Source organism: Andrographis paniculata, unplaced genomic scaffold, assembly GCF_009805555.1.
Source record: "Andrographis paniculata isolate CXL003 unplaced genomic scaffold, ASM980555v1 Contig57END, whole genome shotgun sequence".
In the NCBI taxonomy this organism is placed as follows: domain Eukaryota; kingdom Viridiplantae; phylum Streptophyta; class Magnoliopsida; order Lamiales; family Acanthaceae; genus Andrographis; species Andrographis paniculata.
In genome coordinates, this window is record NW_026137592.1 from 40,537 (window position 1) to 64,804 (window position 24,268).

The 24,268-nt window shown below is 36.1% G+C and overlaps 4 protein-coding genes across 8 annotated transcripts; 1 reads left to right on the forward strand and 3 right to left on the reverse strand.

The window, feature by feature from the left end:
* The first annotated feature begins 5,634 nt into the window (after positions 1–5,634).
* On the forward strand, positions 5,635–10,672 carry LOC127257043 (uncharacterized). Of its 2 annotated transcripts, none has more exons than XM_051283308.1 (7): positions 5,635–5,795; positions 5,916–6,120; positions 6,514–6,646; positions 7,313–7,457; positions 8,183–8,219; positions 8,865–9,159; positions 9,344–10,672. In XM_051283308.1, exons 2-7 carry the CDS (start codon positions 5,938–5,940, stop codon positions 9,367–9,369), a joined length of 819 nt encoding a protein of 272 aa, XP_051139265.1. In that variant the 5' UTR covers positions 5,635–5,795; positions 5,916–5,937; the 3' UTR covers positions 9,370–10,672. The 2 variants fall into 2 exon arrangements, with proteins under 2 accessions (XP_051139265.1, XP_051139264.1); XM_051283307.1 differs by having other exon boundaries at positions 9,364–10,672.
* A 1,170-nt stretch (positions 10,673–11,842) lies between these two features.
* LOC127257044 (RING-H2 finger protein ATL7-like) lies at positions 11,843–14,955 on the reverse strand. Of its 2 annotated transcripts, none has more exons than XM_051283310.1 (3): positions 14,094–14,955; positions 13,867–13,949; positions 11,843–12,450 (listed from the first exon to the last, which is right to left on the reverse strand). In XM_051283310.1, exons 1-3 carry the CDS (start codon positions 14,364–14,366, stop codon positions 12,126–12,128), a joined length of 681 nt encoding a protein of 226 aa, XP_051139267.1. In that variant the 5' UTR covers positions 14,367–14,955; the 3' UTR covers positions 11,843–12,125. The 2 variants fall into 2 exon arrangements, with proteins under 2 accessions (XP_051139267.1, XP_051139266.1); XM_051283309.1 differs by having other exon boundaries at positions 14,085–14,955.
* A 310-nt stretch (positions 14,956–15,265) lies between these two features.
* LOC127257045 (uncharacterized) lies at positions 15,266–17,813 on the reverse strand. Of its 3 annotated transcripts, none has more exons than XM_051283313.1 (6): positions 17,477–17,813; positions 17,264–17,369; positions 17,093–17,163; positions 16,792–16,897; positions 16,213–16,345; positions 15,266–15,654 (listed from the first exon to the last, which is right to left on the reverse strand). In XM_051283313.1, the coding sequence occupies exons 2-6, from the start codon at positions 17,341–17,343 to the stop codon at positions 15,457–15,459; spliced, it is 588 nt and encodes a 195-aa protein (XP_051139270.1). In that variant the 5' UTR covers positions 17,344–17,369; positions 17,477–17,813; the 3' UTR covers positions 15,266–15,456. The 3 variants fall into 3 exon arrangements, with proteins under 3 accessions (XP_051139270.1, XP_051139269.1, XP_051139268.1); XM_051283312.1 differs by having other exon boundaries at positions 17,264–17,413; positions 17,477–17,809; XM_051283311.1 differs by having other exon boundaries at positions 17,264–17,413; positions 17,547–17,804.
* A 338-nt stretch (positions 17,814–18,151) lies between these two features.
* On the reverse strand, positions 18,152–23,961 carry LOC127257042 (glycerophosphodiester phosphodiesterase GDPD4). The gene is made up of 9 exons (XM_051283306.1): positions 23,464–23,961; positions 23,161–23,247; positions 22,600–22,697; positions 21,829–21,889; positions 21,698–21,751; positions 21,009–21,101; positions 18,957–19,046; positions 18,591–18,718; positions 18,152–18,508 (listed from the first exon to the last, which is right to left on the reverse strand). The coding sequence occupies exons 1-9, from the start codon at positions 23,638–23,640 to the stop codon at positions 18,340–18,342; spliced, it is 957 nt and encodes a 318-aa protein (XP_051139263.1). The 5' UTR covers positions 23,641–23,961; the 3' UTR covers positions 18,152–18,339.
* Positions 23,962–24,268: the final 307 nt, after the last annotated feature.

The following is a 24,268-nucleotide window of genomic DNA, read 5'->3' on the forward strand; positions in this document are numbered from 1 at the left end:
ATATACTACGAATACGATAGGAATAAAGTGTATGATCATACTTATTCATTTAAATCAAATTTTTTATGATCTTGGGGAATTTATAATAAGTCTTTAACGTCGTTAATAACATTAGTTAAAAGAAAAGTTATTATTACTGGACATTTTTTTGACTTGATAAGCAAGTGTTTATGTCTAATAAATTATTACTTGTACTATTTCGATAGTAGTTCTACCTTTATGATACCTCTTTAATCGGATTAAATTCAAATCATAATTAATTAAGTCAACAAGGCTCTCGAATACTTAATTTCTATGAACTATCTACTTTCTATTATTGCGATGCGATATAGGTTTAATTGGTTGATCATTCTCTCGGCCTTCTTCGATTTTATCAAAATTAAGACTTAAATAATCAAATACAAACATAAATTTTTTAAGTGAATATAGAAGTTAAGAAGAAAGTAATATTTCAATAATCTACTTGAAAACTATAATTCTACATTATTGAAGCAGTATAGAAAATATAAAACAAAAGCAATAAAATTGTCTATAAAGGCTGATACATTGTGGAAAAAACTTCACTGATTTTTTATTCTATACTAAACTAAAGAGAACTTCTTACCTCATTATATGGTATACATAGGTTTGTTGCGCATAAGGGACGGCTGGCTTGAGTTTTTTGGACTAGGCCCCAGGCATATCAGCTTTTGACACGTTACAGATGGTATCAATTTGAAATTCTAAAAATAGAATAACAGCAATCCACTAAACACTATGAGGTTAATGTATTTATCATATTCAGTATGAGATATTTGACTCTATTTATAGAGAAATCAGAGATAACAATTGAACAATTGAAAGCAGTTGAGATGTTACGAGTTTTTTTGCAATTGTTGGACAGTTATGCAGTTAAATTGTTACAATCTGTTGGAACTATCATAACCCTCAGCTCAATCACTTCACCGCATCTAGTAATTTTGCGCACAAATCTTCCTCCTCGCTCGCTCTAACGGAAGGAGGTATCGACGTCACTCAAACAGAGTTGACTTTCTTTGTCTGTCGGAATATGAATGATTGTACTGTTGTGAGATCTACTTTGCTCAAACAAATAAGAATTTTGTTTTGGTCTCGCTGCAGCGGTAGAAATTCACTAACCTCTAAGACTTAGGCTTAAGCGGAATTCAAAGTACATGTCTGTGTCGCTTTGCTCAAAATCAATCATGTTGGCCTGAATTTCGTTCAAATTAGACTAAAAAATTAGTAAATCTTAACTGAAGATAATTGAATTATATCAACCGAAAAAAATCAATAAAGTATGCTATAATTCAAATGTATAAAAAAATATATTTATGTATATCAAATCGTATAAAAATGTGAAGAATCACAAATGCATATGCACACACATATTATATATATATATATAATACACTCACAAAAATATCTATTGTAATTTCACAATAACACAATATTTCTTACTAATACGACATTTCTTAAATTTTGCACCAAAAAGAAAGTTGATTAATTCCACGAAATAAAGAGTATAAAATATCATATAGAATATTTAAAATATTAAGGGTTTATTTAGTTTTGGTTTGAATTTGAGTTTTCTTGTTTTAGTTTGATTAAAATATTTTTTTCATATAATATATGATAAATAGAAAACAATGTATTATTTTTTATTGAAACTCAGTTCGGAAATAATAGTATTTTTGGATTGAAACAAAAATAAATAAACATTAAAAGGTGATGGATTGGGAATTCACAATTAGTTGTGAAATTTTGAAATTATCCACTTTACCAAGGTGCATTTGTTTTATATATTATTTGAGATATTTTTTATGTTAGATATTCTCACCATCCCATAAATAAATATCCGAATATTTTTTCAAATTTTATGAATATTAGTATTATATTAATATATAGTAAGAATAAAGTTTAAAAGACAAAAATAATTTTATTAGTATTGTATAATATAAATGTAATGATACTTGTATAATATATTGTAAGTTTATTTATAACGTTAAGTGAACAATACATTTAGTAAAAATAAATAAATACTTAAGTCAGACAAAAATAGAAAAATAAATGATTTGTTAATAAACGAAAAAAAATATAATAAACATATTGATATATATTTTATTTAAATATATGTATATTATATCTATTTAATATTAAGCATAAAGTACCAAAAGTTTCTTTAAACAAACCAATGAACTTTAATAATGATTATGATTGTAGTTATTAATCATATAGTCATATATGATAAAAATAAATAAATAAATAAAAATATCATCTATTTAATTAATTCATTAAAATTAATATTTATTTAATCAATTCATTCAAATTACCGTTATATTCTAACAAAAATAACTATTTAAAAACAATGAATATCTTAAAAAAAATTACAACTTTGCTCTTTTTAATAACATTTTAATTTTTCTATTTTATATTTTGGTTAAAAAGTATACAAGTACAAAATAAATAACTTATTTGAAATTTTATTTTTCAAATCATTTGCCTATTTAATATTTTATTTGGTTTTAAGTAATTTTTACGGTTGTTGGATTAGATTAAAATATTTCTAGTCCGTCAAATTTAATTAAATAACCTATTTGAAAATTTATTTTTCAAATCATTTGTCTATTTAATATTTTATTTGATTTTAGATAATTTTTACTATTTTTAAATTAGATTAAAATATTTCTAATCCATCAAACTTAATTCTAAAGAACAAAAATCAATCGAGGCAACAAAAAAAAATAAAAAAGAGATATTTTGCCCCTTTACTGATTGTATACAAACATAATACTCTCTCTTAATTTAAAATATTTTTTTATTATTTTCTTTTATCTCACTAAAAAATATTCATTAATCTTTTACACATATACAATTATATATATAATAATTTTATACATAAAATTAAAAAATATTATATTTTTTTAAATAATAAAATATTATTATTTTTTAATTTACAGCAAAACTTCAAAAAGATAAATTGAAATAAGACAAAGGAAATATTAAACTTTTAAGAAGAAAAAAATATAATGATAATTTGGGTGAATTGATTAAACAAATGCTAAAAATAAGAATAGTCGATTTGAAGCGTTAATATGATATATCATTAATAAGGTTAGAAGAATTTATTAATTTTTGTGTACTTAATAGTTTATGCATAAATTAATATTTTGAAATTTAAATAATTATTAAAATAATATACCCTCCGTCCCAAATTGGATGTCTTGATTAATGTAGACACCAAAATTTATGATAAATATAATTAGTAGATAATTAATAATATATTACTAAAAATAAATAACTAATAAGGTTAATTTAGTTTTTTTACCTTTATTTATACTTTATCCTAATATAATATTAATATTTCTAAAACTTCGTGATATATAAATATGAGACGGAGTAAATATTTTAATCAATATTTAAAATTATACATCTTTTATAAAAATTAGTTCATATTAATTATAAATAGTATTTTTATTTAAATTTCTTTATCTACAAAATATTCATATTGCATATATATATTTTTTATTGTATTCTAATTTTTAAAATATTTAAAAAATATATTCTCATTTTTTAATTATATATATTAAATTTATTTTAAAAAAATTATTAATTATTAATAAAATAATATTATAATTTATTATTATTACCTAATTAAATATTGTTACCTTAAATCTATATCCTTCGTTAAAAAGAATTTATAGATAGAAAAAAATATATGTTTATTGATAATATTGAAAATGTAATAACAATTATTAATCTGATTTATTCATTTATTAGGTGTTATTTTATTAGGGTGTGTTTGTTTGAAGGATTTTGGAGGATTTCTACTATTCATCTAATTTTTTCCTCCAAAAACATCAAATCAAACACCTATTTTTTATTTTTATATTATACTAAAAATCAATTTTACATTCAAAACATCACATCAAACCCTATTTATATCACATCATACAACTATTCAAATTTAAAGTTTATACTATTCAAATCCCAATCCAAAATCCAAACCCCCAAACAAACACACCCTTAATGTAAAAATTGTATACATTTTATGTCATAATGCCAAGTGGTTAAAAATGTGATGAGTAATCACATTTCTTAAAGCCTATTTAAAGACATTTGCAAATTGAACTAATGCTTTACTCTCTCTCTCTAATGCTCTACTCTCTCTCTCTAAATTCAATCTCACCATTTCTCTATTTCTCTCTCTAAAATAAATATACATTTTTACATATATTTATACATCTATACATATACTATATATATATTACATATCATATATTTTACACACCATATATATATATATTTTATCAAACTATAATTATATATATTTGTTATATTTTATAACATAATCAAGCATAATTGTATTATTCACCAATTTATTCTTGTAAGTTAATTATTATTTTTATTTAAATTTTTATATATACATTCTTATTTAAAATATAATCAAATATATTTATAGAAATCAAATAAGGCTCTACCAGATTTATTTTTAATAATTATTATATTAAAAACATATAAATAACAAAAACATTTTTATTAATTCTTATAATATTAATATGAGAAAAAAATTTTGGTCCCAATATAACCAAAATTCATCGATTTTAGTCTCAATATAAAAATTTTAGCAATTTTGATCTGAATATAACCAAAACTCATCATTCTTGGTCATAATATAAAATTTTTATCAATTTTAGTCTCAATATAACAAAAACTCATCATATTTTGTTCTAAAATAATCAAATTTTATCTTTTTTTTATCCCACCGTCAACAAACCGACGAAAAATACTGACGTGGACTTGCAAGATTGTACAATTTCTTCAAATATAAATATAAGGTTTGATTTCTTTTCACGTCAGCATTTTTCGTCAGTTTGTTGACGGTGAGATAAAAAAATAAGGTTTGATTATATTATGACAAAAAATGATGAGTTTTTGTTATATTGAGACTAAAATTGATAAAAAATTTTATATTGTGACAAAAAATGATGAGTTTTGGTTATATTATGACAAAAAAATAATGAGTTTTGGTTATATTGGAATTAAAATTGATAAGATTTTTACAAAATTGATGAATTTTGATTACATTGGGACTACAAATAATTTTTTTCTATTAATATAATATAATAAAATTTGTAAAATATTATACTATTTTTATTCAATTTTGTAGAATTTATCTATGAAATAATTAAAAAATATATTTTTTCTTAAATAAAATATAAAATCTGGAATATATAATTTAATAATAATAAATATTTTTATAGTATATTGTTTTTTAAAATAATATATTTTTGAAAAATTATATATATTTTTACAGAAAAAACAATCAAGCAACTTTTCTAATCCAAAACCAATTTCAAAGCACCCAAAGTTACAGATTGATACCCAATTTGCGCTCACACACGCTGCCAGGGTAGTGGGGTGGCTGCCGAAGTGTCGAGTCCGATGCCAATGTATTATTATGGGGACCACACACACATATATATATAATAAAATGCTATCATGTATTGGGTTGCCTTCTGCTACTCCTGTGTCTTGTTTTCTCTTCCTTCCATCCTCTTTTATTATTATTATTATTATTTTTTCTAATGTTTTATTTTATTTTATTTTTAAATACTATATATATATATATATATTTTTTTTTTCACCCTTTTCCCCTCCCTGCAACCTCTGACCTAATTGTCTCGGCATCCAAACACCACCCACACCCTTCTGCCCTTCCCCCACCTCACCTTCCACGATCTCCTCTCCCGCCCCGGCACTGCCCCTCCGATCAACTAAAGATCGCTACAAATCTGGTGAGTTCTGTATTCTTCAAACACCTCATCGTCTGGATCTGCTTTGGATCGATTCTTAAAAGGCTAATCTATAGCACTATCTGAACACGCGCACACACATATGTATATACGACTCTGTAGTCTTCAGATAAGGTCTCCAAAGATGACACCGGCAAAAGTCGCAGGACAGTTCGGAGACACGACTTACACAAAGGTATTTGTTGGTGGTCTAGCGTGGGAGACTCAGAAGGACACCATGAGGAAGTATTTTGAACAATTTGGTGAAATACTGGAGGCAGTGGTCATCACCGACAAGATTACTGGAAGATCAAAAGGCTATGGATTTGTATGTTTCTGTACAACCATTTCCTTCATTTTTACTCCCCCCTCCTATTATATTTAGTACATTGTTTCATTTACTATCAAATGAACGGGTATCTACCTCAACACGCGCGCGCTCACACACAACGCACATATACATTTGCACACTGCCGATCTGATGTGTGTTTCTCCGCAGAGAAAGAAATATAATCGTGTACGGCTATGTTTATGTAGTTTCTCACCGTAATGAGTAAAAGATCCGACGAGATGAAGTCCATACATTTATATATGTTTCACAATTATAGGCTTAAGTGTGGCGGATCGCGGGAGCTACCAATTTTGGTTTTGCATAAAAGTAGTGTGATAAAATTAGGTTAAAAACTAACTAGAACGATCTCTCGCCTGCAAAAACATGCAGGTAACCTTTCGGGACCCAGATGCGGCCATGAGAGCCTGTGTTGATGCCGCTCCTGTAATTGATGGAAGGAGGGCTAATTGCAATCTTGCTTCTTTGGGTGTTCAAAGATCTAAGCCTTCTACCCCCAAGCATGGTACATATGCTTTCTGAATTATGTATTTGCATATTAGCTAATTTTACGATACTCGTTGGTTTTTATTTCCACTAGCTGATTGCACTATATATAACTAGTCTCAGCAAGTTCATGGTTATATCTTATGCACAATACCCCGAATAAATAACATCCTGACAGTACATGATAAAACAAACGGAGGCCCTCCCTTGGCTTCGTTATATATAAGCTATCAGCTAATTAGCTTTGCCACCCAATAATTATCGTAACATTAATTCAAAATATTGAAAATGAGAAAGTTCCTCGCTTGGCTTCTTTATATATAAAGCTAGGTTTGAATGAATAAAACTGGGTTGAGTCCCCTTTACAACCACAAGAAGGGTGTGGTTGGCCACACCACGGCGCTGGATATATTTTTGGAAAAAGCAAGCATGACAGCTCATTTCTCCTGTGCAGGACGTACACTTATCTGCTTTTATGCTGCGTGGTAGATTTCAGGCTTTTCTTTTGTGTTACTTTAATTTGTTATAACTTTCCTTGTTGAGATCGTCAATGACATGATTAACAAGAGACCACTAATTGATCCTGTTTAACATTAAATAACACTGATCGTATGCATACACACCTAACCGAGGCACTACAAGCTGACCTGAAGATGATGGTTTAAAATGGCATGACAATGATCAGGAGGAGGAAGGAACATAAGGGTGATAGGCGGAGGCTTGCACCAGGGAGGATTTCAGGCAGCTGCTGCAGCAGCAGCAGCATTCGCTTCGGCAGCAGCCTTCCCTCATTATTCCATTCAGCAAGGCATACCTTACAATCTTTATGGGTATGTATTGTTGCGCTTTATTGTGGAATTGCTTCTGACCGGGTGCACTGCCTTTTTCTTTTAAAACTCCAGGCGCGCCATTGAAAGGCCTGGCAAGCATGCTTCATGTTCACACTTTAGTTTTAGTGTGTATATATATATATATATAATATATTTAACAAGCTTCTTATTTGAAGTCCACATACTTACTTTTGAACTCACACACACTCTCTCTCTCTCTCTCACACACACACGCACAGTTGGCAATTAATAATACAGCCAGCGATTAACACCCATCTTGTGGAGTACCAATGCCTTGCATCATTTTGCATTCTTCCAATTTCAGATAAAAATGTGCACTTGCCCGGATATGCAGTTGTACCGCAGCTTGCAGCTGCATTATATTTACGGTTTTGTGGTGGCCATATCCTTGACCAACTTTATTGAATCTCTATAGTTCTTCCTTTTAGAATTCTATTCTCTCTTGTTTAATTTCTGAACAACAAAATAAACTTATCAGTCAAATCTGTGGTAATCATTGATGAATATCGTGGACAAAGGCAATTTGATTAGTTAGGTCTTCATAGTAAGATGATATAATTCGTTAGCAGAAGTGGGGTGTTGAGTTTATCTTCAACTTTGGTGTACATGAATACACACCCACAAAATTTGTGTTTTTGGTGTTATCGTTTGTTTTTCTTGATTGAACTCTTGATACTGACTTTTTTTGCTTTGAAAAATCTCAGGTATCCTCCGTACTCCACTGAATATGCTTTCCCTGCGGTTAGTACACTGACCTCTTGATTACACTATCATATATATTTCCAGTTTGATCCATTTAAAAATCACAAAGTACATACATAAACAAATGTTCGTGGTACTCAATGTGTATGTATATTTTTGCATTAAATATTTCAATGATTTGTTTACCATTGAGCTTTTAACCTACCATGAAGTGTGACAATGAATGGCCCTTGTTAAGTAGCTTCTATCTGCACATAGAGTTCATGATACTGGAATGTGCCTCCCCTGTCACATTGCTTAAAACAACTGCACATTTTTATTCAAATTCATTTTTGAAACTTTTAACAAAGCACTCTTTTGCTCGTTTCAAGGATCTGAAAAAAAAGAAAGAAAGAAAAAACGGAGCTGTTCATTTAAGAAATATTTATTCAAAATTATATATTCCCAGGTCAAGGTGGAAACTGCGTTGTAGCTCTAATGAAATCACAGGGAACTTAAAAATGGAGAGTTAACATCTTTGATAGGGACACTATCTCTTGGCTTTGAAATTTCAAGTAATGATACGTAATGGTTTGTTGGATTGCACGTCAATCCCGTGTCTAATAATGAATCAGTTTATGCATATAGAACTTATCAGTGTGACATATGTATATGTGCATGTGTATTTGCACGGCATTTGTGTAGAGCTACTACGGTGTGTACGGAGGAGGGTGCGCACCGTATCCATTGTACGGGTGTGGAAGCAGCAGCAGTGGTGGTTACTTTTCTTACGTAAATTTGAATGAGGGGACAAACTCAACTGGGTACACTGGCAGCCATCAGCAGCAGCAGCAGCAGCAGCAGGGCTATGGTGTTCAGTATCCCAACCATGGCCTCTTCCACTATTCTCCTATTACCTCAGCTCCCATTTACTCTCCGCATTATGCTGGTGCTGCTACCCCTCTCTCACTTGCTCCCTCAACACCACTCCAACCCGCAGGTGATTTATTGTTTCCTAGATGTCTGCCTGCATAATTAGCTAGTTTAATCCCTGAATACAAAATTATATGATTACATAGGTTTCTTCCTATACTATCTGGTACAATACGTGTATACATACATATATATATATATATATAAATATATTGATGTAGACGGGACCTGAGCACTAATATCCTTGACAGTTTGCTTTGCTGTGACGCAGGCGTGACCATGGCTCTGCATACGCCAATCACCCAACGTTGAGAGAGAATACCAGTGGTGCGAAGTTGATTGATACGCACTCGCCGGCATATGTGCGTATGGCCTTACCATGGAGTTCATCTTTCTATTTCTCACTTTTCTGCAGGCCATGCCTCTAGCATTTGGCCGTACATCCCAGGGCCCCCTCCCAAAAGGAGAGGACTACGCCGTCCAACCACATATACCTACACCTTAGATGATTCTCTCTGTACGAATGGTTCCTACAAGAGAATTGCATTTGCATGAGCATCTCAATCCCCGCTCAGGAAAAAGCTGGGACTAGTTGGCCTTGCTTTTTGTCTCCCTTCAGCCGAGGAAAGGCTGCTACTAAAAGCAAGAGGCTACAGATGTCGCCTGGTCCTCCAAGGCCATGAAAGAATAGACAGTTCTTTCTTGTCATGATATCATTTCTACTTGCATGGTAAAATCACATCGGTCTTCTCGGTGCAGCAAACAAGGAAAAACACATTGGATATGCTAGTGGCTGATATCCTTTCGATGGTAGAAGCTTTTAGCTAATGGTAGTAGATGATTAGGGAAAATCAGGACAGAGGATGTACCTGATGAACTTGGTCTCAGGATTTTAGAAACTGCGACTGGGGTTTTTCTTTGTTTTTATATATATATATATATATATATTCCAAATGCCAAGTTTAAAAACTGGCATTTGGGTGGATCGCCTCTTCTTGGGAAAGGGGAGGTGAGACGTAGTTTTTAAATGGTTTATGTTTTAGTTCTTTCTTCGTTGAATCAAGGTGGGGCAGAACTTTTGGAGTTGGTGCCCTAGCTAGATAGCGGTTTGACATAACATAAGGGAACTCCTCGGTATAGGTCTTTGATCTCTCTCTCTCACTCCCTTTTAATTTCAATTAAGAAGTTCCATCAAATGGGTTGTGGAATTCACGTGCACAGTAAGTATACTTTGGATTTGATTTTATTTGTCCTACTGGCTACTCTCCTTGTAACAGCCGTACAGACGTGCCAACCATGGTTAGGGCTCAGGTGCTGGCTGGCCGTCATCACCTTTGCTGCCATCCATGGCCCTCTGTCTCTCTCTCTCTCTCTCATAACTGTTTTATGCTCAATGTATGGGAACCCTAGGAAATACTTGTTTTTTTATTGGTCCTATGGTTTGTAACTTTTTTATCTTGCGAGGAAGCTTATTTCGCTTTTAGTTGATCAGAGCGGCTTCTTAACGGTGACTGCTTTGCTTCTTGTGAGTGAATGAATGTTACCTGGTGTCAAGAATGCCTGCCTGCAGCTTCTCTGTCTCTCTCTCTCTATATTTATATATATAGGCATGTTTGTGTATCATACATCTGTTTGTGTATCATACATCTGTTGAAGCCATTGGCGTTGCTATTCTGGGCAGGGGTCATTCAACACCCTCCGATGAAGCCACCACCAAGCATTGGGATTTTTCGTGCCAATTGAGCCCGCTAGTGCCACGACCCATTTCACCGACAACCCGACCCCTCAGGTTCTCAAGAAAGCTTAGGACTCCCCCACCCCCAGAGCCGATACTCTGATCAACTGTCGCAAAATACACGTGCCCATCCATCCACCATCCATCAAGTTCTCTCATCTCCAAGCAGAGTGCAGCTCTCCCTGGTTAGACGTGTACAACAGCCGAGCATCCTTCCAATTCCATGCACAGCAGTAGCCAATAAGAGTAGTTTTCAGAGAGTCAAGCGTCCATGGAAAACAAGAGCCCAACCCACAGAGGTCATCCGTCCGTCCGTCAAAACCAATTCCGAAACGCAGAAAGTTTCTTCTCTATTCTAAGCAATCGTCATCAACCTTTGCCAGTTCAAGGCCCAACGAACAATTTCATAGAGTCAGATCAGATCAGATGGGCTTCTTTCCGCAAACGCAAAAAGGTTAGTTACCACAGAGGGTTTATTTCCTCACAAGTAAAGAGGAAAGGGTGCACCGCCTCAGGCCGGCCCACCGGTTCAAGTAATCCGTTCACCAGGGAGAGGAGGAGCGTTTGACCATTGCATCCAGCGTTGCGTTTGCATTCCCCCTGCCCTTGACATTAATTGGGTGCGTGGGTGGGCTGAAAACAACCGTCATGGGCATGGACCAAGCCACTTCAATTTACCCGCTCACCTCATTTTACACACTCTCTCTCTCTCTCTTCGAGCATCAATCCGCAGGCTTTTGTTGAAATGGCCAACAAGTTCTATATATATATATATATATATTACTATATTAGTTGAGTGATATACTGATATATGTGTATATATATATATATACACACACACACACACGTAATGTGACCCAAAAATGGGTGAGGATTGTCCTATCGGTGTAGTGTGGATGGATGGCATTATATACCCGACTCTGATAATCATCAGCTCCTCTTGGCTTAGGCTTGATCTTTAAGCATGGGGGGGAGCTCTGCTGGTGTTCGCACAGCACAACTAAGACATACTGTGTAAGCGCATAATAAAGTGCACTTGTCATATTGATGATGGTCGATACTACAGGAGCAGAAGAACCTACTGCTACATTAATCAAAACCTAGCCAACCTATAAAATACATTTATATATATATATATATGTGTGTGTTTATGCAACAGGTCGGACATTCATCCTGCATGCATGCATTCTCCCTCCCATGCACCAATCTTTTTTCCAACTCCGCCATACCCACCATCTCCATCTCCATCTCCATCGCAGGTATAGTACTTATGGTTGGTCCGGTCCATCCATCAACAACTACTCTCTCTCCTGAGAGTTGGAGACAGCAGCAGCCTGTTGACTTGTTTGAGGGACCTCGTCGGTACCGTAACCATGTTGATCATGAGACTGCAAAGCTCCCTCCTCTTCGCCACCAGAGGATCTGATGATACTGGCTTCAACCTGACCATCTTCGGCACACGGAGGAGCTTTAGTAGAGGGAAGGAGTGACTGGCGGCAAATCGGACAAGTTGTGTGTGCAGCTAGCCAGAGGTCGATGCAATCCATGTGGAATGTATGCCTGCACGCTGGTATCTGCTGAAGCCTATCCTCCGCTTGGTAATCACCAAGACACACAGAGCATCTAACCTCAATCAAGGCAAAAAGGAAAACGGGGTTAGTTTTAATAATGCCTTCCTTCTCTGTCTAACGTGACCTCAAGTTCTATCATCATCAATTCTTGTAAAGAGGGGAAACGACAGACAGAGACAAGCCTCAATTTGCTAACCATAACCCAATTAATACTCCCCAAGCCCATTTCTTAGTAACCTCATTTCCTCACCCAAGCCAAAGTGTTGGAAGAAGCTAAACCACAAGCATGCAAAAAAGTTATGCGCACAGTGCAGCCTCGTTATATTATTATTATTAGTAGTAGTAGTAGTAGTAAGCAAGATCCTACCGCATGAGGGGCGTGCAGTGTTTTTCCTTTCCTACACAGCCTAACTCTGGATAAAACTCACATAAAAGACATGGCGTTCACTATCTAATCCAGCTAGGGGAGAGGAGGGGGCACACATGTTCAAGTGATCATGGTTAAAGCTGCTACAATCAGTTTTTTAGGAAACCCCCTCGCCATCTTTCTTGATAAATAATCAATCGCATCCAGAATCCAAAACCTGCCTCTTCACTAAAAACTAGTTAGTTAACCTCTCAGCCTTCATTTCCCTTACCTCGAGGTGACTACATCTTTACTACCACTGAGTTTGAAAAATCTTCATCATCATTAAAGTCTTTATAACAGCATGTGAGTTGGATATTGGATATGTTAATCATGATTGATATTGCATCAGATCAAGAAAAAAGTGTTCTATAAGACATTTAAATATTGCTTGCACTCTTGTAGTATCTTTCCAAATTCTTCCTAAAACATTACCTTTCCACCCTTTAATATGAACAAAATAGGATCTATTTTATGTTTGTGGTTACATGACTGACTTCTGGAGGTTTTCTTTCTATACATGACCAAACCATTTTAAACATATATCTTAACCACATATTGGGCATTTATCATCTACTGATCCTGCCTCTACTCAACAACATACGCATTCTTCACTACTTAATCTACTCTGCTGCAACGTGCACATCCATCTCAACACTCAAATTTCATATATGCTACAATTTTGTTCGCATTCACATCCAATCACCAACATTTGGGTATGTAGGGCATGCCTGAATTTATTTATTTATTTTTATTTTTTATAGAAAACTACGAAAGTTGCATTTTATAGAAAATAGGGGTGTCTGGTAGTCAGAATATACATCAGTAACCCCAGGAGACTAAACTGAACTAGTTAATTTGGCCACCCAGTTCTAGACTTGATCAAATGCGTGGTACCGACTTTCCAGGTGAAATCTGGTACTGTATGCATATCTAAGGAACTCAAACCCACCCCCCAACCTAATTTGTGAGACATTGTAAAATGATTGAAGGGAGGACTGAGACGCCGTGCCCATGCGAGAAGGGGGGTTTGGGGAAATTAAAACGAAACGAGAAACTTACTGTGCGTCTCTGACAGAGAAACTCTCCTTGAATACTATAATAGGCAGCATCTCCCGCAGCTCCTTCTTCACGCCCAATTCACACTATAAATAAATCCAGGGACAAAATACATAAATAAATAGTAAGGTGCACGGGTGCATGAGCGAGCAAGGTACTCGGCGTAAATCGGTTTGTGGATATAGAGGGAAGAATAGAATAGCAAACAAAATATACCATACCATACCCACCCTGGATACATCATCATCGTTGCCGCTCTCAGAAGTGGGAATGGAGGTGGCAGTCCTCATTCTGAGGGAAGACCAATCTACCCTTCGCCGACGGAGATAGAACAAGTAAAACAAGAAGAGAAGAATGAAAGTGAAGAAAATTGGCACGGAAAAGATGAAGGCTTGGTACAGTTTCAACTCGGATGAAGCTCTGGAGCAGCAGCTGGCAGCAGAACTGGAACCATTATTGGCTGTTTCTTGGTCTGAAATGCTGCTTTTGACGCTGTAAGACATCAGAAGCACAAGGTGGTTTTTTAAGTGTAGGATCCCACGAATAGATCACATCAATCAATCCGGATTTGGAATTGAGAGGAGGAATGAATGAATCAATGAATCGCAAAGCAATAGTGGATTTTTTATTATTATTTTTTTTCCCAATCTTTTTTTTAGCTGAACCTGAACGGATGGATCTAAAACAAGAATTGGTTGGTATGGAAGGGAGCCGAAACGGAAGCTCTGAAGAGGGAGTGTAAAAATGGGTTTGGTCTTGAGACACCAAGCAGACATCTGAGATCCAGAAAATTTACCACGCTGGAGTTGGGGCGCAGGAGGTTAGGTTTGGCTTGGCTTGGTTTTGGACTGGGGAGACACACCACACCTGACACCACGCCACCCAATAATAATAATAATAAAAATAAAAGTGAGTGAGGAGGGAGGAGGCACAACTAAATTCACAGCAGCCCATGAGGGGGCGGGCCAGGCCGTGTCGTGTCGTGTCGTGCTGTGCTGTTGGTTGGTTGATTTGTTGTCCTCAGCATTTTCCTTCTGTTCGGTGGCCTTCTGGGTGTTCACTGTACAGGCAGGCCGGATGAAGAAGAGCGAGCGAGCGATCATTAACCTGACGAGTTTGGACGCACGCACACTCTTTGTTCCCCCCTCACACTCCTTTGGAGTAAAAGAATCCCAGCGATGCCAGCAGGCAGACGTAGCAAGCAGAATCCAGCGGCTGTCCATTCATATTTGTCTTCCCTCGTAAGGGAGTGGAGCCAGTGCCAGAGGGAACAGGAAAGAAATTGAGTATAAAGATGAATCAATTGCCTCTAAAATACCTCTTTTTATGTATCAAAGACGTTGGATTCAGTATTTTTTTAAAAATATCCACAGAGCCACACGCATATGTATACAAGAAGCAGTAGTATAGTATAAATTAATATCAGGAATTTGCTATAGTTTGGCTTGTTCCCACAGGCCACAACGTAACTGCTAATTCCAATACAGTTTCAACAACGTGCTTCACTCACAATTACATGCACTCGTCCGACAAGATATTTACACTATATATATATATATATATAATTGGAGTGTAGAGTGTGGGCCTGTTCTGTCACACATCCCTGACTTTTAGCCTTACCTCAGAAGGAGAATTCCCTGGTTTTCTAGGGCTCGAGATGGAGTTGGGTACCGTCTTCTTTGGGCTTGACGCAACTGCACCAAATTTAAGAACTAGAATCTTGAAACATGGTAAAGTCAACAGATAGAGAGCTCCTAAGATTAGGGGCGCTGCGACCACCCATCCCAACAACTGCAAGCATACCAACACAACTCATTAAGGCAAGCTGGACTTCCACCAAATAATAAGGGACTTCTCAAGGATCACAAACACAACAAGACACCCAGCCTCACAAAAGTATAGGAACAACTGTTAATTCTAATATTGCTATACTGTATCACAGTATCTAGTATTTACACGTGCAATTAATCAATCTTGCTTCAACATACATACATACCCGACCCACCAACATTAAGTTCATGTAAAGTATTTATAAGAAAATCCGGTGTTTCTGATCAGTGATTTTGCCAATATTTGTAATATGAATTTTCACTCCACCTAATTACTATATTCCACATATGATGGACTGCTACCATCTCGAGCAATTGTCGTAAACAACTTTCAATTTGCACGGAGAAAGAAATGCTTCAGGTAACTGAGACTTCAATCAAGACATCTCACCACATCACATGCATGCTTAAAAAATATTCTGATGTTTGCATGGCGCATTGGCATTCAAATCAGGAAGATATTGTTTGTCGTTAAAAGTTTCAATACAATAGCACAAGATATTGCAAATTGGTAACATACCGCACAGAGGATGCTCTGCAAGACTCCCTGTGAAGCTTGACCAGTCAAGACCTTCTTAAAAGCATCAGAAGTTAAAGCAAAATGAGGCCAACCAGTGACAAATTCACCAAATCGTAGAAATGGAACCATCAAACTACACATTGAAGAACCCAAAAAAAAAAAAATAATAAGATCAGGATTCTGATGTTAATAAAATCAACTGTATTGGAACATAACAGCTATCTCGGATGCTTGAACCAACAATCACGCAACTTAACATCACCCGAATGGAACACCAACCCAATAATTCAGACTAATCAAAGGAAAATTTTACAAAACAGACAATTGGTTATATGCTGGGGAGGTGAACCTGGTTTCCAGAACATATAGAACCATTCATTGATATGCTAAATCTTGTGTGTACCCAAAAGCCAAGTCTTCACAAGAATTGCACTCGCATTTGGTTAGGCAAAGCCAATGAAGTTAAGGATTGTAGTGACCAAGTATGTGAGCTTTCATCAACATGTGAGCTGTCTAAGGAAATTCATTGCACAGTGGGTGAAAAAAGAGTTAGTTGCCTTGTGCGGGGGAAGGAATTACCTTAGTTCAATGGGAGTAGCAACAAAATTAGCCAGCATTACAGTCGGAGCATGACAGACGGGTCCAAGTACGGCAATAGCGATCCCGCATAGAAACACGGTAACACCTAGTCAACAACATTATAAACTCCAAAAATAAGAAGATTGTTGGTCAGATAATTCAAACGATTGTGGTTTCAACAGGGACACGTACATCCCATCCCATGACCTAGCAATTATAAATTACAGTAGCAAATAGTTGTTGGAAATGACTCTCTGATTACTATTATATCGAAACGACAGAATGCTAAATTAGCATATACCACAGACGGGGAAAATTCCTAAGGTGATCCCCAGCGCAGCGGAGAACGCCAACTTCTTCGGCTCAGTTCCCCTGATGAATCGCTTTAAAAACTTTCAGTACATTACTACGGCCAAAATCGTGGCAGTGACGTCCAAAAAATAAACGCGATAAGATAGAGAGTGAAACTAACCGGCGGAGGATTTGCAGAAGAGGGTCGACGAACTTGATGCGCCACCACGAGGCCAGCGCGAATCCGAAGCGTTCGAGCATGGGGATTGGAAAAGGACGAGGCAAACCTGAATCTTGGAATTTGAATGCACTTGTCTTTGTGACGGTGGTACTGGAGGAAAAAAGGGTACTGAATCGTTAAGAACAACAAGGGATCGCGAAGATTTCGTCGAACCTAGAAATTATGTCGGGATGCGTGGAGGCTGGTGGTGAAATCAATGAGGATTGAGTCGTGTGATCCAGACCTGGTTGTTATTGCTCCTGATCCTTAGTCAGCCACCTACCTGCTCTCCTCCTCCTTCACGGGCACATGACACCGCCGTCGCCCTGCCTGCCTATCCCGGTTTTTCGTACCACTGCTTTCCACTTTTATCTCTCCTTTATATTATTATTATATTATTATTATTATTATTAAATACTAAAGGTCAGTGTTTCGTTTGGGTTCGCCTCCCTGCTGCTGGTGGTGGTGGAATGATTTGGCCTAATAAACCCATCAGACATTCATTCCCCTCCACCCACGAATTTATAAATCATCATTTTACACGTTCGTTTCTTCACTTTTATCAAATTTTAGTTGCGCCTGTCCAAAACAGCAATGCGCGGTTACCTCACAATATAGTTTGCAATTCGCAATTCAAGAAATACTTTTTTTATTTTCAACCATTTTACCATATATGACTCAATTTTATATAACTCCTCCTCCTCCTCCAGCTCCTCCTCTCAATTGTTCTCAATTCTTTCTTCCTCTTTCTTCAAGGAAAGGACGAGTCACCTGGTGTTGTATTTAGGCATAACAGATTTATGTTTTTCCCTCACCTGCCATGCACAAACAAACCAACAAACGAACAGCTAGAAACATCAACCAACAATTCCCAGACAGCGGCAGGCACTTGGTCTTGGCCCTTTTTCTCAACTGAAAGACATTCCATACTGGATATTATTGTTATTATTTCTGTATAAGCCAGTCCAGACGATGGATTTCCCACAAGAAGAAGATGGTCGGTCCATGCATTCGTATTGTCTGTGTCTGTCTGTCAGTCATGAAGGCAGCAAATAACCTCCTTCAAAGCATTGCGTCCTCGCATCTTCCATAACACGCTGTAGCAGTGTAGGATTGCCTGTGACCACGCCATCCACACGCTCCAACAGCATTTTCTGCATGTCAGCCTCCTCATCAACCGTCCATGCATATACCTTCTTATTCCTCCTGTCATCACAGTGCACACACTAGCAACAATTGTAATGCAATCAAGACACTGACGGAAATTCCGAGTGTGGTGCCACCATACCTGTGGAGGATTGTCACCAGTTGTTCGTCAATCAAAGGATAGTACACACCAACCACATCAGCACCTCTCATCCTCAATAGTTTGCTCCTAGTTCCAGTTGAAGGATCCATCATTACTATGTACCCCACCTTCATATATCAGTGTCATCAACAGGAATGAAATTAGCTATAGTTATGTACCGCTGAATGAGACACAAGAAGTTTCCAACTGATCATGATGGAATATAATCAAGCTGCAGCAAAGAAATTGGAGAAATAATGAAGTCTCTCTTTTAACAAGCACCACTTACAGCCTGAAGCACTTAGCTGCTCACCCTCCAAAAAACTTGAGAGAGAGAGAGAGAGAGACACTAGAAATGGAATTTACCGTTGTATGGGTGGATAATTTAATTGCATCCCTTGCTAGACTGTCACTTTTTGCCCATATAAGGCAATTCTTACAACTTGTCCTTTCAACCTGCCAAAGTTTGGTAATGAGCTTAATATGACTTCATATTTACATACAATAAAACATAACTACCATAATGATATATAGAACTTATGTTTACATGGTGGTATCAGTGTTTGAGAATAGGATAAGCATGGGATTCATTCCCATTTACTGTAGCCCGCCCATTAGAAAGTCTGGCAAAACTTGATTCTTAAGTGTCAATTTTCTTTTTCAATTACAATCAGATGATACTTGTTTTAATTGGAGAATGATTGATAAAATCAAGGTCATAAGCATGCAGCCCTAATTGGACCTTCTGTCACTCGGCGTCAACAGGAAAAAAAACTCACTTTATCATTTAGATAAAAACACGCAAACAGAAGGTTCCTGATAACCAAAGGGGGCTTTCCTGGCACTTTGCCTAAAGCTTATGCTCTTTTGGATCCTTCTTGATTTATGACCGATCAACTTTCAGTCAGAGATTAGATGCTGCTTTTCATATAATAAGGAACGGAAGAAAAGGTAGCAATGACTGAAAATATACAAAGTGCCTTAGTTGGTCTAGTTCTTCACCAGGGCAAAAGCAAAGATTAAGTCCTCAACCGCATTTCCAAGGATATCCCACTTCTCCAGTGATCTCAAGTGGAGTAGGAAGCATTTGAAATTTTGGAGTTCTACAGGTTATTTAAAATAGATTAGATATGAACATATGAAGTAAGGCTTTAATTCAGAAGGTGAAGGAAGGAAGGAAAGAGGGAGCAGTTCTGTAGGGTTTCTAGTGGGTTCGAGGCAATCACTCGATGCCAAACTCACACTTTCTGGGAGGCTCATCAGGGTCTGCTTGTACTATCTTCTGATAATTTACACTTACGGCTATATAAGAGTTCTTTCTCTGAGCACCACTTGATGCATGTAAGAGGGCTAGTTTGGAACATTTTGTAGGTGCTAAGATAGGCAAAGAAACTGAAAACACATAAAAAAATATAAGCCATCCCTTACTGCTTTACTTATATATATATACATACACATATATATATATATGTAAGAGACCAAAAACAATCCTCCTGGGATGTGAAAATGTGAGCCGAATAATAGGCTCAAAGAACATTTTACAACACTAGAACTTGGCTACAGACCACCTTTATTCTGCATATATATATATATATATATATATTTATGTGTGTGTGTATTTCTGATATTCTCATTGACCTATATAGTTAAGCAATATTATTTATTAAATACAACGCAATAAAAAAAAAAAAACATAAAATTGGAATACTAAGACAATTAACTAATATCACAGTTATACTAAACTAGTAGAAACGAAAAAATAAATAGAATATGGTTTATGGAACCAAGATTTTATATGGATTATGGAAAAATAATAAACTATGTGTACGTTCAAGAGGATACTGGGAAATATGGTGAAAAGAAAGGACAGACAACAAAAAATAAAATATAGAGTTTCAAAAGATTATGTAATATGCCCCAGAAAAATGAGGACATTATATTCAATCTCACTACTCAGTAGATAATAAAATGAAATTTCCTAAATTTTAGACTCTGACAAATTTGTGCCAATATTAAAACATTAACATAGATATCCATCTACCGAAAAGTGGGTGAAATTAAAAGCTTCCATTGTTTAATGGAATAACATAATGAAAATGAAACCCCTTGATCCAGCAGTAAGAGATTGCCATTCCAACAGGGTTTGGCATCATTAAGGCCATGGCTTTTCCATCTCTCTAAGAACCATAACTATCATATTGAGCCAAGCAAACCACCAATTGAAATGTAGAAGCAAACGAAAGTAATTTCTCAACCATTTACTTGAACACTATATATGTAAATGGATTAAAAGTTCTAAAATAAGTTAACTCTCTATTCTCTAATAATACAACGGCATATTCAAACCAAAATTCAAGAGCAAAATTAGTAGTAGAAGAAAAGGACAAAAGCTCTTCAGCAACAAATAAATAAACCTACCAGAGAGAGAATATCCTTGGCAAATCCTTTCTCATATAGTGGAGGGCCAACTTTAGCATCAAGAATCACCTGCCTAACAGAACCTGCTACCAACTGTAACACAATAAAGAGTCAAGCCTTTGTAAATCAAGTGTCAGTAAAAAAAAAAAAAAAAAAAAAAAAAAAAAAAAAGGAAAAAAACTGTTACAATAAAGAAAACTTTAGAATATATGCAACCATATATTCCCATGGTATTCGGCTTGTGTAAATTCCATACATGATAAAAAAAAAAAAATTCGAACTTCAACCCATCATAATTACTGTAAATTATTTTAATATAGCTGTAACCTAAGATTGACTCCATCAGGATCTAAAACCACCTGTTATTGTCTCATTGTAAAATGAAAAACATAGGGTGCGTTCGTTTGGGAGTTTTGATTTAATTCTTACTATTAAAAAAAAAAGAATCCCTTTAATAATATCAAATCAAATATTTATTTTTTATTTTTTATATTACACTGAAAATCAATTTTACATTAAAAAATCATATCAATTCCTATTTATGTAACATCAAACAACAATTCAATCAAAACTCATAATCAAAAACACCCAAACAAACAAACCCATAATGTTACTTATTGATTCTGAAACATATTAATGGCTTTGCATAAAAAGAAAGCAACCAAGAGAATCAAAGGGAGGAAGCATACCTTTACTGCATCTTCAATTGTTAGAATATTTATAGCATGAGTCAGATATGCGATCTACAGCGCCAACATCCAAGGTTTCAATCAGTTTCCAAATATATTGACAGATGCAAACTTAATACAATTCAACCAACCTCTTTCATGCTTAAATAACCAACTTTAGAAGAACTATTCCCAGAAATTCGTTGTAGATCCCTGGCTGCAATGTGTGAGAATCAACATTCCAGGAAATTTCTACAGCAATTCACAACATGATCAATGGAACTCCACAAAGTGAGAAATAAACCTCCCATCCTTTCATCTTGCAATATGCATTAAAAAACTTAGAAATTCAAGTGGGGATGAATCAATATGACTATGCCTCACATAATCAAGTTAATCATCACCATGTTTTATGTCCAGCAATATCATTGATGAAGGCTTTGAACCAATTTGCAATGAGCTCATTTAATAGTCCTTAGTGCTCTTCCATTGGTCGCTTCTAAATTAGACAAAGCAGATTTCAATGGCTATTTTAATCTTGAGCATCGTATTACTGTATCACCCTGTATCCATTTTCAGATAGGACTCTACTACAGCCACCTAGCTAGATACCACCTTTTTTAAGTGTTTACGCTGTCTTTTCTCTTTAAGCTTCAATAATATATATTCCACCATATAGATAATGGTCAAATGGATCTGATAGACTAAACAGTCCTACAGAACATTTTGCACTATCATTACAAAGGTTGCATGTGCTATTAATAGACAAGAAACTGAGTAAAATAGAGGTCCATTGGATGGTCAAGAGCGTGCTAGTTTCAGAATTAATTTTTACAATAGAAGAAATCAAATTTCGATAAGAGAGTAGTTAAGCAAGAAGCCAGTGAATACCATTATCAACTCAAATGAATGTTTAGTGATACCTGTCATGAAGAGCAAACAAAACCCCATCTGAGGAACGAGATACGTCAATCTCAATGCAATCTACTTGAGAACTCAAAGCAATATTAAATGCATCCATCTGTCACAAGAAAAAAGGAATTGGAGATGAAGTTAATAGAAGCAGTCGAGGCCAGTAATTCTGCTGCACTTTTGGGTTCTCCCCTAACCAATCTCCCCCCACCTTGTGCTTCCTTATTTTTTATGTAGTTCTTATGGCAGAAAACGAAGCAAGAGATATATAGGAATATCAATGCTACTTGATAAATATAATGGGTATACACAGCTATACTGACACATCAATTTACAGGTATGCAATGAATCAATTTCTGTCTTAGGAAATGAATCAAGAGGTTTGACCAAGAAGGAAGGCCAACTCATGCATACTAGCAGGACCCAACCACGCACCCATGGACAAACCCCAATCCTCAAAGATACATTTTGAACTTCTGAGTCGTTTCAATTTGCATCAGAGTGATGGCATGAATTCTGGACAGGATATGGGGGAAATAAATGTATTAGGCAGCTACATATAAGATACCTACTGTATTTGGGAGGGCCTTGGTTGAGTCACCCCCATGGGCGCACACAAGAGGAGGCCTCTGCATCCAATCGCACTTTTTTGATTGAATCTGCAGAAAGATGGCAGAAAACGAAGCCATAAACTAGGCACGCATCATATAGACTATAATAGTCGTGAAAAATCATAGTAAATCAAGAACAAGACTTGTCAGGATGATGCAAATATACAATACTAAGAGCATAGGTACAAACTGCCTGCAGCACACACATGCTTGAGCGGGGTGGGGTGGGATTTGAAAGGAGAAATAGGGAAGAGATAGGCGGACCTGATGGAAGCGACGAAGGCTCAAGTGGAAGAAAAGAGGAGGAAGGATGGCAATAGTTGCGAGAGCAATAAGAAGGAAGCGCAAAAGTCTTCTCCTGGAGAAGGAGAAGGAGAAGCTACGCCTTTGGAGGCGGAGGCGCCGGTGGTGCCGATCCCAATTGGATATCACCGTTGCCATTGCTGGTTGGCTGGCTGGCTGTTGGATGGATCTTTCAATTGGAGATCACCGGTGGCGGGCGGGGGCGGGTTAGGGCCAACACCCAACAGGCATGGTTAGTCTGAGCCGTCTGATAGGTGGATGGTGGATGGTGGCTAGCTGGCTCCAGGCTCCAGCTATAGTGGAACCGTCATCGAGTTTACTGTAGACTATTTATTTACAAAATTGCCCCTAAAGGAAACGATACATGTAGTAGTTACATTTATACTACTACCATACTCTAGTGATGCCTGTATGCCTTGTACACAGCTATAATAATGCAGTGCAGGCAAGGACTGTACGATGCAGCTAGCTAGCTAGCGAGAGAACGAACAAGTGAATGACAGAATGAATGGGAATTTTCAGTTCATCCTCCTCCATGCTCACTCCGCCTCTAGGACTGGGGCTGGGCGGGCCATATAAAAATCAATCTCTCTCTCTCACACACACACACCGCCGTCCCTAGGCCCGTGGCCGAAGGGCGCCCGCCAGACCCAATTTAAATTGGGTCATTATTTAATTATATTATACGTATTCTTAATTTTTGTTGTAAAATTGTTAATAATATTTTATGTAAAAATTTTAGAAAAAAAATTATTTTATTTAATAA